The following is a 19,037-nucleotide window of genomic DNA, read 5'->3' on the forward strand; positions in this document are numbered from 1 at the left end:
AAGTCCTTATTACGCCTACTCCCCCAAAGGGTCCTCCTTCATACCTAGTTTTGCCTAAAATTATCACTTTTAATCACGCATGTCACCTCAACTTAGCGATTAATAGATCTCGTACTAGTGTGGTTACACTGCATTAATTCTTATCATAAATGAGTGCCACTAACTCTACGCCTGTCATTAATTGTGGATTTTCGTGGTGCTTCACAATTACGACAGAATGGTAGTAGGCTGGACAAATTGAGGGGTGCATTTGGACTTTTGTATAATAGGAGAATAGCAAGGAAAATTCTATAAAATAATTGTAAGACCAACTATGTATGGAGTAGAGTGTTGGGCAATCAAGAAAAGACATGTTTAGAAAAAGTGAGTATAGCATAAATGCAAATGCAAAAATGGATGAGTAAAAAACCTAGAAAGAATATGATCAATAATGAAACTATCCATAGAAACCTAGGAATAACTCAAGTAAGTGAGAAAATGAGAAAGAATAGGGTAAGATGGTTTGCTCATGTGCATAGAATACCACCCACTCTAGTTAGAATAAGTGACTTGTTACAAGTGGAGGGGGCTAGAAGATGTGGGGGTAGACCAAAAAGAACATAGTAGAAGTAGTAATAAATGATTTAAACACCAATAATTTAAAAGTGGATATGATTTTAAATGGAATAAATTGACAAAATAAGATTCATATAGCTGACCCCATATAGTTGGGCTAAGGCATGGATGATGATGATGATGAATAATTAAATATAAAACTAATAATTTTGTTAAATTTTAATTTTATTAATAAATTTACAATAGTATTTAGTCTCATTATTTTTTACTTATTTTTATTATTTTATATTATCTAATATTTTTATTGAAATTGAATTTAAATAATTTATTATTTGTTGTTTATTTTTAAGATGGCTGAAATTGAAATGCCATGTGGATGGGGAAGGAGAGAGAAAACCATTAAAATAATAGTAAATTATAGTATTAGAGTTAGTTAGAGAAGGGAATGTGCAATATAAATATAAAGTTTAGAAATATCATATACAATAGAAATACATGCATTAGGCTCTAAAATGCAAAACCTTGTATATTATATATTTGCACTATATATATTTGTATTTGTAATCCTTCCAAACTGACGTTTAAAACCAAAACCTTAATACGGGTATGCCAATGGCTGGTGTGACTTCACTCCAATTACTTTAATCTTATCCACTATATTCATCTCTCTTTATATCGCTCATCACATGGCAAATGGCTAGGGAGAGGTTGTTGGAATGGTGGAAGATGAAGAGTTCACATCCTATGAACTTGTGGGTTTACAGAAAGCCTGAACCCACCAATTAGTAGCGACTACGTCAGTGTATTAAAAAATGCTTAATGCTGACGGGCCTTTACGTGTTAGCTGAAGGTATTTGGTTCAACCAGATACAAAAGGACAAAAAAAAAAACATAACTCATTTTTAATTAACCTGGATGTTCGATCTCCCTCGCCTACAAGCATCCACCGACGATCTCACTACACACGGACAAAATGGTGACTTATTGGAGGAGTTTGAGGAGCTTCACCGATCGAAGTGATTCAGAACATCCGAAGCCAATTGGGGCGCGATCGCCAAGTGGTACATGATGTCGTTGAAGTTGGCGATCTCCATCGTCATCATCTGGAGCTGTTACGTCTTCTCTTCCGTGAAGCAGCCCGCATCAAATCGAGGTCTTAGCTGTGCCATTGCTGACTCGAAATCAGATTTTGCCCTTGTCTTAACATATACTACACATAAACACATGGATTGAAATCCCTCTCAGCCATCCATTCCCGAAATATTTCCAACACCTTACACCTTGCTGCTCCATCCCTTATTGATTCCAAGAATAGCCTCAAGTTGAGCCATGCTCGTTCAGTTAACACCAATCATTCGTTCAATCAGAGTAATAACGAACTAACCTTTACCTGGTTTGCAAGCTTACGACTCTACCCACATCCAGCCTCGCCCACTTGCGTTGGCCTCCCTATAATTTCAAGCAATGGGGACAACCAATTCACCACTTTGTTATCCCCGCTAGCGAATATGGCCAACTTTTCCTTCTACCTTTTCTTTTTTTTTTTTTTTTTTCTTTTTTGGTTTTTCTATGAAGTTTCACAAGGCTGTTCCCTACTTATTCTTGACTCCACTTCTACAGATTGATTTACTGGTAACAGAGTTTGTGTTTGTAGGCAAAAATATATACTTCTTTTTCCCTTCCCTCTCCGGTCTCCACTCAAACTCCATTCGCCTAATACGGTCAGAGCAATAGAAGTGAGTTTCTGGTATGGTCTTCTCATATCTCTCTCTCTCTCACACACACATACACACACTCTCTCTTTCTCTCTCTTTGCTATTGTTTTATGATTTTGTTGTGTTTGTTCTGTAATTTCAAGTATTTGATTTTCTTGTATTCGTCAATGCCCTCTGGTTCCCAAATCTATTCTTCAATCAGTGGTTATTGATTAGTTTAACCTTAGATCTAGTTCTCTATTTTTCTTTGTTTCGAAGTTTTTCTATTTAAGTTGTTAGATCACCTGCTGATCTACGTTTTGATAACATTTTTCCCCTCGATCTTTGGTTTGCCTTACGTTCAGTGGTGCATTTGTAGATAAAACGTGTTACCGGTGTCATTGTGATCCTTTGTTTTAAAGCTGTTGCACTTTACTTTCTATGGTGTCACCTCACTTTATTTTCTCATGTTTCATCTCTTCTCTTCTCCTTGATTTTCCCATATATTTTTATTATTTTGGTGGCGGTTCAACTAATTGGACCGCCGTTAATACTGCACCCCTGCTAAATTTATTAAGGTGATATAATCAATTTTTATTTGCATATTTATGCTTCCCGTGAACCCACGTAGGTTCACAGAGAGAGTTCGGCTTCAGTCAGGCATGTACCACATTCGTGCAAATGGAGGACGCACCACACGTCTTTTCTCCCGTGTAGCCGTTGAAAGGCGTTGATAGTAAGCTCTGTTAGAATACATTCGAAAAAACTGCTCGTTGCCGCTTGCACCGAACTCTGTTCCCTCCCGTTTTCTCCCTCTCCAACCGGTGGCGACCGCAACTATCAGAGGAAAAACTCAGGTGTTGTTTTTTTTATTTCTAGTTTTTCTTCCCAAAACATTGCATTAGGCATTGTATTATTCTTAACTTTTGTTTCCCAAAAACCTTGTAGTTTATTTTCTTTGTGCGGCAAATGGCAAACGGCGAATGGTAACCGATGAACATTTCCTTCGTTTGTTCAAAAGTTAAGAATAATGTAATACCTGATGCAATGTTTTCGGAAAGAAAAACTGAAAAAAAAAAACAACACCCGAGTTTTTCCTCCGGTCGCCGCCGGTTGGAGAGGGAGAGAGTCAGAGAACAGGAGAGAACAAGGTTCGGTGCGAGGCGACAACGAACTATTTTTTTCAAACGAATTCAAGCGTAGCTTACCATGACCACTAAGGGAACAGGGTTCGGTGGAGCTGCCCTGACTGAGGCCGAACACATTCACGGAATGCGAACTCGAAGATGGATGGTGATTGGCAGGTGCTGAGTAATGCATTTTTACATTCAGTGGTCATGATACGAGTTATTTGGTGGGCACGTAATAAATTAATTTTCTTTAGCAGCAATCTGCTTGACCTTTTCTCAATTCTCACCCAGGCCCAACCGTATGTTGAATTACTCTTTCAATTTGGATTTTGGAGAGTTAAGGACTGTGTGGAGGGGAGTATTGAAAGAGATGCTGTCATGCATTATTAACTATTGACTCCAGCCCAAGCGGCCAAGCTTGATATTATCAAAATTAATGTTGATAGAGATCTGGTGATGTATCAACGCTGGAATCGTCATTCGTTCTCACTATGGTCACCATATCTGTCTTTTTCTGAGGCCGATGCCTTAGCATTCATTCCATCTTGATATCAAATTTGGTATGGAATCATCATTTCACTCTCTTGTTATCATGAAGCTGCAGTTGCAGTTGGTGGATTCCATTGAACGAATTAACACCGTCTGTTTCCTTTGGTGTAGAAAATTATTTTCTATATCAGATCAATAAAACATTACAACCTGCCCCTTCAACCTGTTTTTCTTCGTTTCAAAATTAAAAATGAATTTTCATATATTTGCCTCGCTTTCTTCTTAATTGATAACTTGTATTAGACAGTCTGCCAACATGGCTGCCAAACCGGATTAAGTCAGCGCAAAGCCATAAAGCAAGAAGTGCGAAGATGTTCCAAATCCAAGCCTCTAAAGACTGTTCATCGTAATAGGCCTTGCACGGACTGAAGCCGATTTCTCATCATATTGCTACATTTGCTCTTAATTGTTTCTAATTATACACGTGGTTAACTTTATGTTGTGTTTGGTTTGAAGGAAAAGACAAAGAAAAAGATAGCTTTATTGTCCTGATTTTCTTTATAAACCTTATATATATATATAAGTTTCTTTATCTTTCCCTTTCTTTTATTACTTTTTCCTTTGAACCAAACATGGCTTTATTGTCCTGATTTTCTTTCTAGCAAGCATTATAGCTTTAACTACAGTACACCAACTAATGACATGAATGGATAATGTTATGCCCTTTAGCTCTATTCAGATTGATGTAACTTTTTGACATTTATTGTAAATGAATAAAGTACATAATTGATTCACGTCATTGTGGTATATTTCTGTGTAATACCCTTAAACTGGACACTTAATGAGACTTGTGTTAGTTTAGAATCTTCACATCTATTGGATAGATCTGGGGAGATTTATTCTGCCAATGATGACATTGATGTATCGCCAAGTTGGTTGGGGTAGCTTGTCTCAGCTGCCAGGGTGAGACCTAAGGTACATGCATGGGTTTTCTTGAAACCCTAAACGGGACCAAAATTTCAGTATTGCCCAGGACCTTGGAGATAGATGGGCAAAACTGAAATATTACACCTGGTCCCTAGACTTGATTATGGTACTGCACTGGGTGTCGGATTAGGCTGTCTTTGATATGCCAATTAGTGAGATCCTTAGAGGGGGTCAAAACCTGGGTATATTGGGACAGTCCAAAAATTCATCTGAGTGGGTGGTCATAGTGACAGGATCAACCCCTTTGCAAAAGGTTTTAATTCCCGGGATCCATGTGAGTAGAGAGTGCGGCACTGCACTTTGTAGCTGAGGGAGATGTCCTCTCTTGTTGGGCAGTGTTTGATCATTATGGGCTGAGAGGTTAAGTATAAGACCATTGAGGGTAATACCTGATGGATTAATCTTGTATCTGCACACAGTCCTTGGGTTTTCATAAGGTGGTTGGACCCAATGACCATTTAGTGTAAATGTTGGGCCCGTTAAGAGCCCATGGTGATGGACTCAGGGGTTCGTTGTCTCCTACAGTGAATTCAGCCAGGCCTTGTAACAAAGGCTAAGCTGAACCCATGTGACTAATGCATAGATCAATGTTTGGGTCCCATGCCATACAAGGGTAGCCAACTGGGCAACATGTTAAAAGGTTAAGTGAGCACATAGACTTAATGGGCCTAAAGCCCATTCGAACTGGCTTAATGAAATTAATTAAATAAGGGGTAGTTATGGGATTTGGATCAGCTGATAGAATAATGGACTATCCCTATACACTCAAAGAGTTCATATTCAAATAAAGATTTAGATAAGGAAAACTCCTAATTTGATTAGGAAGGCTGATCTTTATCTGCATATAAGAAAATGGATTATCCTTTTCTCTTAAAGAGAGTCCAGATCCAAATATAAGATTTGGATTAGGGAACTCCTAACAGGATTAGGAGAACCTTTCTTTAAGACTATAAATAGAAGAGCAATGCGAACCTCCAAAATACACTCACAGTCTGCTGAATTAAGAGAGAAGACAACACATAGTTTGACTGCTCATGTCTTCTGCTCTTTTCTCCCTGTTCTTGCCGCCCCTACCTAGTTCGATCTCTACCTGTGAGAGTGATCGAGAATCATTTTTGATATTGCTTCTTGCTAGAAGAGGCAATATGAAATTGTGCTCATCAGCCCTTTACTACATTCTTGTTGAAGAATTCAGTTGTTGCTGAAGAGTCGTCCTACTGATTCTGCTTCACCTCACACTGTGTCAGTTAAGTGGAAACAGATTTTGGTTTTCTCCTTAGGTGTGAACACATTCGTTGGGAGTTACTGTTACTCCGTATCATGTATATCATTCTCCTCTCTTTTTGGTTTCAGCCCTGATCTGGTTTGTTTCAAGATTGATAATTGAAAATGCAGTTTTCTAAAATAGGAAATGCGATTTCCATATATAAGAAAGAAAAATTTTTAAAATTTTGCTCAACCTTCCTGCATGGTCTATCTATCCATATGATGGATCTCTCATCCCTTCGTAATAACATGTCAACACCAAGTAATAACATGAATGGATAATGAACATGTGAGATGGCAGGGTCAATTCGTTTACTTACCAATCGCTCATAAGAGTTCACATTGGATCGTGTGTATATGTATGTAGTTTGTATTTACCCGATTGAATGTACTTTTGATTGTAGCAGGATATTGAATGGTGCGATAAAGGAAAGGAAGAGAAGACAGATCAGTCCATGTTTAGCGTGAAGAGCCTCCTCTGGCATGGCGGCTCCGTTTATGACGCCTGGTTCAGTTGCGCTTCGAATCAAGTAAAACCCACAAAGACCCAGATAATAAAAATGAATTCCATTAGCTCCTTTGCTCAATGTTGTCTGAGGAAATTCAATCTTGCCTTTCATTACAGGTAGCTCAGGTGCTGTTAACGTTGCCATACTCGTTCTCCCAGCTGGGAATGCTCTCAGGCATATTATTCTAGATATTCTACGGCCTTGTCAGTAGCTGGACTGCTTATCTCATCAGCGTCCTATACATTGAGTACCGAAGTAGAAAGGAGAAGGAGAACGTGAGCTTTAAGAACCATGTGATACAGGTAACCTTCCAAAATAGCATATCAAAGAAAGCGAAAAAAGAAAATCAGGAGTTGCAGAAAGTTCATGCTTCGCCTTCTTAATTAATTCCACTAAAGCATAGCCACTGACTACCATTTGTCATTTCAGTGGTTAGAAGTGCTTGACGGATCACTGGGTCCATACTGTAAAGCTGTGGGACTGGCCTTCAACTGTACATTTATCCTCTTTGGGTCCGTTATACAGCTAATAGCTTGCGCAAGGTGAGCTTTTTCTGTTTTCATTTCTTTTGCACAGTTCCAAAAGCCCAGCAAAGAACAAGAGCGTTGATTTGATTAGCTGATCTATGGTGGGTTCGATGATGAGAGCAGCAACATATATTACATAAACGACCGACTGGATAAGAGGACATGGACGTACATCTTCGGAGCTTGCTGTGAGACGACGGTATTCATACCTTCCATCCACAACTATCGGATTTGGTCTTTTCTAGGGCTCGGGATGACCACTTACACCACCTGGTATCTGGCCAAGCCCCATGCTTCTCTCAGCCGCGTATTAGTTCATCCACTGTTAACAGATCTGTTCGTTCCAAGACCCTGACCCCTTCAAACCTTGAGGATCACTTTACTGCTGAAATCTCCCCGTCGTCCCGGTATTCAGATCAGGCAGCGTCAGCGGTCTTTTCCCCATCTCACAAATCAGTGGTTCTCAACCAGTTCCAGCAACAACAGAGCATGCCATCGCCAATCAACACACGAATGTTTTCTCCCCCAAAATCGTTGTTCATTCACTCTTACAGGCATACTTTGGTGATCCATTCCCGGGTAGGATGTCACCTCGAAGCATGGAACCTCTCTCCGATGAGCTCTTGACTCTTGCATTTGCTCAGTGTGAGAAGCAGCAGCAGGGTACCTGTCGGGAATTTTTCTCCCACTTGAAGAGAAATTATAGTAGTCATTTTTGTAATTTTGATCGAAAATCATGCAGTAATCAGAATAGATGATGGGTAATTAAGTCTTTTTTGTTTTTTAATTATGATGAAATCGTGGCAAAATTAAACGTCACATACTAGATCATCGCATTTTAAAATTGGGATACTAAATTGATACTCAACCTAAATTACAGGGTAGAATTTGGCAGATTCGGAAATGACGAGTTATTTTGGTAACCCTGGTCAATCCAACCCTTAATGCTGCTGTTTGGCATGCGTGGGCAGGTGACAACCTTTCGCGTGCATTACAGCCTAGCATTCCTCTTAAATTGTCATTGTTAACGTTAGGTAGATACAAAAAACCAAAAAAAGCGTCGTTATCTAGCTAGGTGATGCTTTAGACTTAATTATTCAAATGGAACTTGATGGGACTCTCTCCCCACGTTCATTTGTCAAGTTCAAAGTCTGCGTTCCATCTCACTTGGGATCATATGTTTGTTACGTCTTACGTGGTATGAGTCCAAATTTCTCTATTTTCGTTTACGATGGTGTTTGGTATCGTTTTCTTTCCCTCATTACAGCGTTTAATACAAGTTTGCAGTATGCCGGTATCAACATTTCAACATAGGTGGAAAAGAAAGTCGTTTTTGTTCAAATCTGATCAAGCAAAAATACCAAACAGTGCATACATTTTTGTACAAGGGATGATTGCCAGAAACACCATCGCACATGCCTCTGCCAAAACATGTTTCTGGTAGGTATCGTTTATCGTTATGTTGCTGATTAGGTTCAAACAGAACTGTCAACGGTTCAGGGACGGATAGAAAGAAAGGGTTTTCACGTGTTTCCTGCACCATCATCTATTCAACTGTTTGTGGACAAATTTCAGCCGCTGCCTAACAACCCCTGGCCCTGATAAGGTGGGTAAGTTAAAATATCTTCCTTATTATCATCAATTGGGAGGAAGGTCGATACACGGACGGATAAAGGAGGGCATATATACAATTATACATATACCATTATCATCCCTTTGTTTGAAGGTTTCCACTTCCTGGGTGATCCGATCAGAAACATCCAAATTAAAAAGGGTGTAGAGTGAAACCATATTGACTTCAAACGGCCGCACTAGAGGGAGGTAGGTGGTCCGTGGTCGATACCGATTTCGCCTGTGATTGTGAGTCGACGACGACAGTCGAGAGGCGAGAGCCGAGAAGACCTCGGTCATTTTCGTTTCCTAGAAGAGTACAGGCTTACATTAACTGCGGACGCGGACGCGGACGCGGACGTTGAGGATTGGTGTCCCAAGCTTCGAATATTCCTTAAGGCCATTACGGCAATTTCAATGTTTACCAAGGTTATATCCGACTCTTCACCATCACCCTGGAAAACAAGAGAATAAAGTCATAAACTACCTAAAATAACAAAGTTGCATTGGAGTCAGAGGAGTGCGATCTCTCTGCTCTCTTGATCAGTTGATCTTCGTCCCCACGGGTACGCGGGTAACTACTGAATCAGGATTCCGGAAAGATTTGAACAGTTATCAGCTTTTAAAGTTTCTAGCATCAGTCCGGAGAAAGAAAAAGGGGGGAAATTCCAAATTAATGTAAGAGACTTATTTCCGGTTACCAAAAAAATCTTGTTCACATTTCGTCGTCTCCGAGCAGCTCCGATGGCGTCCGTCTCGGGCGTCTGTACTTCATCTTCGTCGACATTCAAACCCGAACGAATCACCTCTAGAGCAACAAGAACAGCAGCTACAGCATCAGCTTCTCTTTCTCCATCTCTACGATTTCTTCGAAATGATTCTGCATCATGTCCGAACCGTTCCAAACTTGTCAGCCGGCCTTGCGATCGACTTCTTCATCTCAGGCCGACTCAGTCCGTTGCTCGAGAAGCTCCAGCGAATTTCTCGAGTTCGGAGGTTGTTCCTAAAGAGAGTAAGGGATTGGAGAAGGACCCAATCTCTCTGTGGCATCGATACGTTGAGTGGCTTTACCAGCACAAGGAACTAGGGTTGTATCTTGATGTGAGTCGGATTGGATTTACGGACGAGTTCTTCAAGGAGATGGAGCCGAGGTTCCAAGCTTCTTTCAGGGCCATGGAGGAGCTAGAGAGGGGAGCAATTGCTAATCCTGACGAGGGGCGAATGGTTGGCCATTACTGGCTTCGGAGCTCTCATCTTGCTCCTACGCCCTTTCTCCGCTCGCAGATTGATAAGACGCTCGACGCCATCTGCAAATTCGCCGATGATGTTGTCGGCGGTAAGGTCAGGTTTTTCTTCTTTGTTCTTCCTTTTGTTATTTATTCGACATTGTTTCGTTTGTAGACTAAGGAAGTTTTCTAGGCTACAGAAAAAGACTGATTATCTTTCGCCTCGATAAGCGAATGGTATTGAGCACTTGTGCAGTGTAGCTGACCAAAAATGGTTTTCTATATACTCTAACTTTAGGCGAAACCACGAAAGATCAAGTTCGCTTGTTCGAGCCTCATTGCAAGGGTTGGCTTTATTGTGAATTATGCTTGACAAGACTAAAAAGAATAACAACTGAAATAGTCTATGAATCATAACATTGGAAATAATATATGGATTATTTATTCCTCTCTTTGTATTTTTTTTTTTTTCAAAACCTGAAGCCCAAATGTCCAAAGAGGTTTACTGCAAACTCTCCCTCTCTTAGGAAAGAGAATCTCAAAGAAGCAAGCAGATGCGACTTAAAAACATTAGGACATTCTTAATTTGAGTACAACGTATAGGATCAGGTGCTGAAAGTTCTTGGCACCTAGTTCCCTTGTATAGTGACCGGCTTTATGCAATAGATGCAAAATACAGTCGCCTGCTATAGCAAGTGGGTTTTGCTGGTAGGAATTAACATTTACGCTTTATTTATGTTATTGCACGTTTTATTGGCAAAACTGCTGTTTCTTTTATCATCACCCTCCTCCCACATGCCATTTTAGAATATGATTTTGAGTGAAATTAGAACCTCTAAATGTGTGTATAAGGTTCAAAGTATGTGATAAATCATTCTTAGTCTGGTTGTCAAGTGCAATTTGTTATCATCTGCAACAATACTGCATGGTGAAAATTCTTGGTACTTGTTAATTATCAAAAAAAAAAACTTGGTACTTGTTAGAGTTCTCCCTGTTTCTTCTGGTTTCCCATTATTCTATATTTAACATTTTAAGTTTTTGCAGATCAAGCCTCTATCATCTCCAGCGGGCCGCTTTACCCAGATACTTTCTGTGGGGATTGGAGGTTCAGCTCTGGGACCACAGTTTGTTGCAGAGGCTTTGGCTCCAGATAATCCTCCTCTTAAGGTATGCCTGCAAAGTTACAAGACACGGTTTGCCATTCAAAGTGAAAATTTTGACCCTCCTTGTAAAGATAAGTTTGTGGAACTGTTGTAGAAATAGTACTTTTTCTTCGTCAAAGGTATCTTTCTTAAGTGAATGGATTTTTTCTTATTTGATATTAGACTTCTTCTATATATAGTCTCAATTATCTATCTTACAAAGTATAGACATTGTGATTTGTGATTGATCATGATCATGATCATCATCTGAGTCTTTTCTCTTTCATTCTGAGTCGGTTACATGAACCTGTCCTGCCATCCTCTGTATCTAGGGATTTTCCAGTGTGGCATTCTTTCATTTCTCACTATCTCAACTAGTGTCCTTTGCAGAGCTTTCAAACAATGGGACATTTCTGGTACCATTGGATTTCTAAGTTTATTATTTTACCTTTTGTATTTTTAGTTTTTATCTATTTGATTATTTTTATCCTGGTTATGCTCATTTTGTGACATTTCATTTCTAAATTGCAAACATTTCTCTTTAAAACCTAGATACTTGATATATTGTTAACTTGTAAGTTGAGTGAAAGGTTTGTTTTTTCTTACTTTGTCAAAAAAAGGTATGTGTTTTCTTTGGTCTTTTCAATCAGCTGCAACTGGTGTTAGAAATCAGTGAAGTGGTAAAACTTTTTTATGGTAATAAATAAAACAGAAAATTTTATTAATAAAAGGAATTTAGTAAGGGTGACGAGGAATCACCACCAAAATCTTACAGTAAAGCCATAATTCAAGTACATCAAACAAGAAAAAAAACTCACTACTTGATTCCAATTCAAGAAGAAACTATAAGTTAGTGACAAGATCTTCCTTTGAGATTCCTTCAAAATCTGGGAGAATAAGAACCCAATCCATTATCCTTTTCCGACATAAGGGAGTGATCTGATCCCTTCCTTGAGCTTTGTCTCTAAAAATTCTTCTATTTCTTTCTTTCATAATTTCCCAGCAAATGGCAACAGAAATGCAGCTCCACACACTATTTGCACTTTGAATTTTCCTCTCATTATAGGCCAACAAGCAAAAATGTCTGCCAGGGTCCTTGTTTCCACCATATTAGTTTTGAAGAGTCCAAAGAAGAATCCCCATATGAACTTTGAGAAGGGACGACCAAAACATATATGCAAACATTCTCTTCAGCCACTTACGTAACATCTTTCCGCCAACTGAATACCCTAACCCCGACATTCAATGTGATCCAATTAGTGTTTTAAAAGCGCAAGGAGCATTTTGTGCCTAAGGCATGAGCCTTTTCGAAGCAAGGCGTAAAAATGCAAAAAAATGCTAAAAAAATCCAAAAAGCCAAAAAATTAAAAAAACGAAAAAAAAGCATAATATTAATTAAAAACATAAACTATAAAACATATTAATATTAATTAAAAATATTAAATATGAAAGTAAGCATAACATGTAAAAGTAAAACATATTTAAAATGAAAATTTAAAAATAAAATCAAGCATGACATATAAAACATATTCCAGCATGTAAAACTCTCTTTACTCTTTTCCCAATTGCATTACTTCAAATAGCTAATGTGATGTTTTATACAAATTACATACCGCCTTTGTATCAAGCCCCTCGAGGCAAGCTCAAACAAGTCCATATTAGGGTCTTAAATTCTTAATCCCTATAAAAAAGATTTTATAACTTTGATGTCTTTTTTAAAATATCTTTTATTAAGATGAATGAATGAGTAACATTAGCAAATATGGGGTTTTCGGAGCCACTAGGCATAAGAAATAACAGAAAAAAATAAAAAAAGGGCACAAATTTTCAAAAGGTGTGTGCTTGGGCTGAAGTGCAAGGCACACCATGCGCACGCCTAGGCGCACTAGGCATGTGCCTTTTGAAAGTGCTTTGCCTGTGGGCTAGGCGGCTTGTGTGCCTAGGCGTGCCTTTTAAATAACTGGATCCAATGTGAAGTGGTAAAACTTCTGTTTTGCATTGTTCTTGTTTTTGGTCCTTCCCTCCTGCCTAGCAAGCACTTTGAGTACATATAAGAAATAAAACAGAAGAAGATTACTTTGTAAAGTTTTTAATCTGCTATTGCCTCTCTATGATTGTTGCTATAAAATCTAGTTGGTGGGTTAGCAGGGGTGATAGAGTGGAGGGTAGTTGTTCTTTTCTAAAGTTTTCACCAGGTTTCACTTTACTTTTGGTCATTCTCTCTTGTTATTAGGTTATTTATTATTTGTCTTTCACCTTATTATTTTTCCCTTAATTCCTTTTTGATCATTGCATATTCTGTATATGGACAACAACTAGGTTCTCTTGACCAGCAGTTAGAATGTTTATTCAACTGAGTCCTTAGTGGTTCTGTAAGTTTGCTGATTGACAATCTATGTTTAGATTAAGATCTAAACAATGAGCTTTGTTTCATTGAGGGATAATTCTCTCAATTTCTTGCTGATTAAGAATCAATTTTGTTAGAGTTTTCTAGCTCAAGATTTTCCTATCTGCTTTGATATTTTTGGTGGTGCAGGCAGCTTCAATTTATCTATTTATTTATTTGTTGTTCTTGGGGCAGATACGATTCATTGATAACACAGATCCGGGTGGAATTGATCACCAAATTGCACAGCTTGGATCTGAATTGGCTTCAACACTTGTTATAGTGATTTCCAAGGTAAGTTTCATGGATATTTTCAAAGTTTAGCAGTATTTATTTGTTTTTGGTGAAAATATAATTCATTAAAACTCAAACAGGTATATCTTTCACTGAAGGGGCAGATGGTCCCTCAAGGGTTTTCAGTTTTCTAGCAATTACATGAGCAGAGTGTTTTGCTTTGTATGCCATTCTTGCATGCATATCTTATGTTAAGTTGCATTTGATATTTACTCAGAGTGGAGGTACCCCTGAAACTCGAAATGGTCTGTTGGAAGTACAGAAGGCATTTCGTGAGGCTGGCCTTGATTTCTCAAAACAGGTTTAACTCTTATTTTTTCTTTTAGTTTTAATTTTATTATTTTGTACTTCTTGGCTTACAAATTGTTCTCCGTTAACAAAGTGGCAACCCAAATTGTGATTAGAAAGTGCTCACCATACATCATGCTTCCAGGATCTTTTTTTTTTTCCTTTTTTGAGAAAAGGTAACTATTATTTTCAAATGGGGCGTGTACCAAATATGCAACTTGCAACTTTATTGTGTAGTAGAGGCATCTTGTGGACAACTTGTCTTGTGCCTAACACCTCACATGATTCTTGAACCACTCTCATGTTGGCCCTAAGTTGAAGTTTCATAAACAGGGAGAATTACAACCTCATTGATGTATTCAAAATGTAGTCTGTTAACTGCACACCCTTGGAACTAACCCACTGAAATATAATTTTGTTGTATTTGAACTTCTCCTTTTCATGCTTTTAAGATTGCAGAAATTTAATATTTTTGTTACAATGGATCTATGTGCAGGGTGTTGCTATTACACAAGAAAATTCTTTGTTAGATAATACAGCAAGGATTGAAGGTTGGTTAGCAAGATTTCCAATGTTTGATTGGGTGGGAGGTAGAACATCTGAAATGTCTGCAGTTGGTTTACTTCCTGCAGCACTCCAGGCATGTCTTTGTTAAACTAATTGGTGCTTGGTAAATTTAATTGTCAAGTCTCAACACCTATTCTTATTCTTAAAATATTGTAAATATTGTTATTCCAGGGAATAGATATTAAAGAAATGCTTGCAGGCGCATCCTTAATGGATGAAGCAAATAGGACCACCGTGGTAAAGTTTTGTCCTTTTCTCTTCCTTCATTATAACTCATATGATTTCCATTTTGTTAAGGCTGTATTTGGATCAGGGGAGTGGAATGGAAATGAGTTTCACTCCTAATCGAATTGCATAAATTTCAAATGACCCCCTGGGTTCCAAAATTGTAAAATATGTGGTTTTATGTTTAATTGTAACACTACCAGAATTGGCCTCCACCTGCATTCAATTTCCATTTCTGCTCTGATTCAAACCCAGCCTTATTAACTGTTGGATGTGAATAATGAATCAAGTCACAGACTCACAGACCAATAAAAAAACACAGAATCATGTCACAGAAAATACAACTGATCTTGATTTTTTTGGGTGTTTGAATTGATCTTGATTACACATAATCTTTGATGTAGGGTGGTCTAGGAATGATTAAAAATTATCACAAATAGAATAATGAAGGAGAAAGAGTCAAGTATGTAACCATTGCAAACTCGATACCATGCCTTAATGGAGTCATACCAAAGAAGAAAAGTTCTTGAGCATCATACCCCAAAGGAAGAAACTATAAGGCAAAGTTTTGTTTTCGATCTTATCACCCTCATTTGTAACAATTTATGAACCTTCTGTAACTTATTTTTCCTAATTTAAAGACTCTTAATCATTCCCAGCTCATAGTTGAAAGTTTGACTATGATACCGGAAAAACATGTAATCAATGAACCAGTATCATAAAAAGTGGTAACTCACCAGGTGTTATTTATCAGAATCCACTGGGGGTGGGTTGTTTGGTTAAAGCCTTCCTATATCATGTTTTTCCGGCAGCATAGATTTTCCCGGCTTCAAAACTACTGTATCTTAAAAAATCTTTTAAAATTGACTTTTTGACCCATTACAAGTTAGAGTCAAATTTCCAATAAGATAACGACTTTTAAAATTGACACCTATCAAAAAATAAATCCTAAAACTACCATATCTCTAATTAAAATTCAAATATAAAAACAATTTGTTAGTGTCAACTGTATAGGGGCAGTTTGGTCTTTTTATTTATGTTTTGGTGTGAGGTGTAATGTTTAATTGATGTGTCTCATACTTAAGTAGGGGCACAACAGTCATTTTGCTTATATTATAGAAAACTATAAATATAACCTGGCCGACTAGAGAGAGTTGACTTTGCTCTCTAGTTCGAACTGCCCTTTTCTCCTTATTCTCTTTTCTTCTCTTCTTCTCTCTTCTCTCTTTCTTCTCTATTATTATTTTTTTTTTATCAATAACAGCAGCACTTTTATTAAAAGAGATAAATAAGATACAACCAGAAAGGAGGGGTAAAGTGTCTTTCTTCTCTATTATTAACAAACTAATTCTGGTTCAGATCTGAGTTTTATAACAATCCTTTAAGAGACTCCATGGCTGTCTGTGAATTGGCCATACTTGGTGCAATTGGCCGATTTGGCTCATTTGCTGTATGGAATGTGCAATCTTGGTCTTGTTTAATAGCTAAATGTTCTATCTAATGACACCAAAATCAAGTCAAATGGGCAAGTTTTGACTCTTCAGGACATGAGTTGATCAGTTGAGTGATAGGGCTGAAATAATTTTCTCTTCGGTTTTAAATGAAAAATAATACTGGCTCCTTTATATCCTTTGTCAATCTTCCTCCACTATACAGTATAATAACCTTGAAGTGCATATGCCTTCAAATAAGTGCTTCGATTGGGAAATGCTTCAGAAAAGCAAACTGCAAAGGTGCACTAAAAATTATTTTGAAAGGGATATTGGGAAAACAATAGATTAGGTGGAGGATAAGGACGTAAGAAGGTAATAGATGTCTGAAGAATCTTAACTTGAGGGGATTCATTAAAGTTGCAGGAGCCCCGAGTCCTTAGCTATAGAACATCATCTTAGAGAACCATTGGTTGGCAAAAGAAAATTGTTGTAAAGCTTATTTAATTGTTACTTTGTAGTTGCTGCTAGTAGGCTGACTTCTTAAGATATTGTCAGTTAGTTACTTTTCTTTTTTCCTTATTAGTTTGGTTCTAGGGTGTGCCGCCAGGGGCATACTTGTAATTTCCATTCTTTTTATTAAGTTAATATAAATAGATAATTGGCGGCAGCCAGTAGTGAGTTTTTTTTTCCTCTCAATCGTATCTCCCTTTTCTTCTCTTTCTCTCTCTCTCTCTCTCTCGTCTCCCACTCTCCATGAATGATTACATGGTATCAGAACAAGGTTTTCTGGGCTGTAAAAGACCTTCGATCCCTCTTGTTTTGGACCTGCTTCGCCTTTTTATCCTTCTTCAAATTCTTGGACATGGAAGACAGAGAAACCCTAGCAGATTACTGGCGGCACCTTCTATGGTTTTTTCCTTAGTCGTAATATCAAGGAAACCCTAGTCGGAGAAGGGTGATGCTGATAGAGGCTCTCTTCCTTCTGTGTTCGATGCTGTGAAGTTGATTTCAGGTTGGCACCTTCGTATAGGTGCTGGACAAGTGTGTTCTTGTTTTTGTCTTTTTTATGGTGTGAATGGCTTATTCCTTGGTTCTATATATTTGTTTGGATGCTGGACTGTTAGACTGTATGAGCTGCAGTCGGACTGATAGTAATGTCTGTCTTGGCTGTGTTGGACTGATTACTGGGCTGGTTTAATGATTGAACCATCTCAAAGTTGATTTCAGCAGTGTCTTGTTCTCTTCCTCACATCCTAGAAGTAAATTCCTCAAGAGTGGTATTCTACTTGTGGCTGTTGTGTAGTTGTGTGGTGTTTGGATTGTTTTTAGCAGTGTCTTATGGCAAATTATGAATCAACTTCATCGGGGGTTACACCGATCCGTAGCACAACTGGTATGGGAGGTGAAAACATGATGTTTTCCATGCCAATTACCCCTTTAAATGGCCTGAACTACCTGGAGTGGGCTAAAAATGTAAAACTCAATGTAATGGCAAGGGGTAAAGTTGGTTTCATAAGTGGAAGGGTGAAAGAACCAAGGGTGAGAATCACATTCTCTGTTTTAGAAAACTGCATTTTCAATGATCAATCTTGAACCCTAAACTGGATCAGATCTGAAACCAAAGGTAGGAGAGGGTTGTACCTGATACGGAGTAGCAGTAACTCCCAACGGAGGTGTTCACGCCCAAGGAAAAACACCAAAGACTGATCCCACTGAAGATGACACAGTGTAGGGTGAAGCAGAATCAACAAGTGGTTCTTCAGCAAGAACCAAACTCTTCAGCAAGAATTCGATGGAGGGTGAGTGAGCACGACTTCGGGTCAGTTTTTTCACCACAAACTGATATCAAGAACGTTTCTTGATCGCTTCTACTGGTGGAGAACGAACTGGCTATGACGGCAGCAATAGAGGGATGCAAGAGCAGAAGATGGCGTCAGTCTAACTGGAGCTGTCTTCTCTCTTGAATCTGTAATCTTGTTGGATGAACTAGGGTTCACCCTCCTCCTCTATTTATAGCCTTAAAGAGAGCTTCTCCTAATCATATTAGGAGTTTCCTAATCCAAATCTTATTTGGATCAGGACTCCCTTTAAGAGATAAGGATAAACCCTTATCTTATCTGCAGATAAAGATCAGCCCTCCTAATCTTATTAGGAGTTTCCTAATCCAAATCTTTATTTGGATCTGGACTCTTTGAGTGGATAGAGATAACTCCCTATCCTATCTGCTAATCTGAATCCCAGGAACCGCCCCTCTTTAATTAATCAAATTAAACCAGCTCAATTTGGGCTTTAGGCCCATTAAGTCCATGTGCTCATTCAGCCTCCAAACTGCTGCCCAGTTGGGTATCCTTGTATGGCGTGGGACCCAAACATTGATCTACACATCAACCACATGGGTTTAGCCCAGCCTCTGTTATAAGGCTTAGTCGAATTCACCGTAGGAAACAGTGAACCCCTGAGCCCATCACCATGGGCTCTTATGGGCTTTTAATGGGCCTAACACTTACACTAAGTGGTCCTTGGGTCAAACCACCTTATAAAAACCCAAGGACTGTGGGCAGATGCAAGATTAGCCTATCAGGTATTACCCTCAATGGTCTTACACTTAACCTCTCAGCCCATAATGATCAAACACTGCCCGACAAGAGAGGACCTCTCCCTCGGCTGCAAGGAACAATGCTGCACTCTCTACTCACATGGATCCCGGG

General features: G+C 38.6%; 1 protein-coding gene and 2 long non-coding RNA genes across 3 annotated transcripts in view; all 3 read left to right on the forward strand.

The window, feature by feature from the left end:
* The first annotated feature begins 2,087 nt into the window (after positions 1-2,087).
* LOC148850632 (uncharacterized) lies at positions 2,088-7,926 on the forward strand. Its single transcript, XR_016099245.1, has 6 exons — positions 2,088-2,302; positions 2,881-3,106; positions 6,529-6,651; positions 6,747-6,932; positions 7,060-7,172; positions 7,281-7,926. It is a non-coding gene; the product is annotated as an uncharacterized LOC148850632 (long non-coding RNA).
* LOC148850633 (uncharacterized) lies at positions 3,419-3,865 on the forward strand. The gene is made up of 2 exons (XR_016099246.1): positions 3,419-3,553; positions 3,671-3,865. It is a non-coding gene; the product is annotated as an uncharacterized LOC148850633 (long non-coding RNA).
* An 865-nt stretch (positions 7,927-8,791) lies between the features above and the next one.
* LOC148850634 (glucose-6-phosphate isomerase 1, chloroplastic-like) overlaps positions 8,792-19,037 on the forward strand; it is a 31,956-nt gene continuing 21,710 nt past the window's right edge. The window contains exons 1-6 of the mRNA XM_088944737.1: positions 8,792-10,109; positions 11,039-11,161; positions 13,718-13,816; positions 14,034-14,117; positions 14,601-14,744; positions 14,843-14,908. Of these exons, the coding sequence (XP_088800863.1) occupies positions 9,513-10,109; positions 11,039-11,161; positions 13,718-13,816; positions 14,034-14,117; positions 14,601-14,744; positions 14,843-14,908 (1,113 nt within the window). The 5' untranslated portion in view covers positions 8,792-9,512. The remainder of the gene's footprint in view (positions 10,110-11,038; positions 11,162-13,717; positions 13,817-14,033; positions 14,118-14,600; positions 14,745-14,842; positions 14,909-19,037) is intronic.

This window comes from Nelumbo lutea, chromosome 5 (assembly GCF_056320005.1).
Source record: "Nelumbo lutea isolate HS-2025 chromosome 5, American lotus-T2T, whole genome shotgun sequence".
NCBI classification, from domain to species: Eukaryota; Viridiplantae; Streptophyta; class Magnoliopsida; order Proteales; family Nelumbonaceae; genus Nelumbo; species Nelumbo lutea.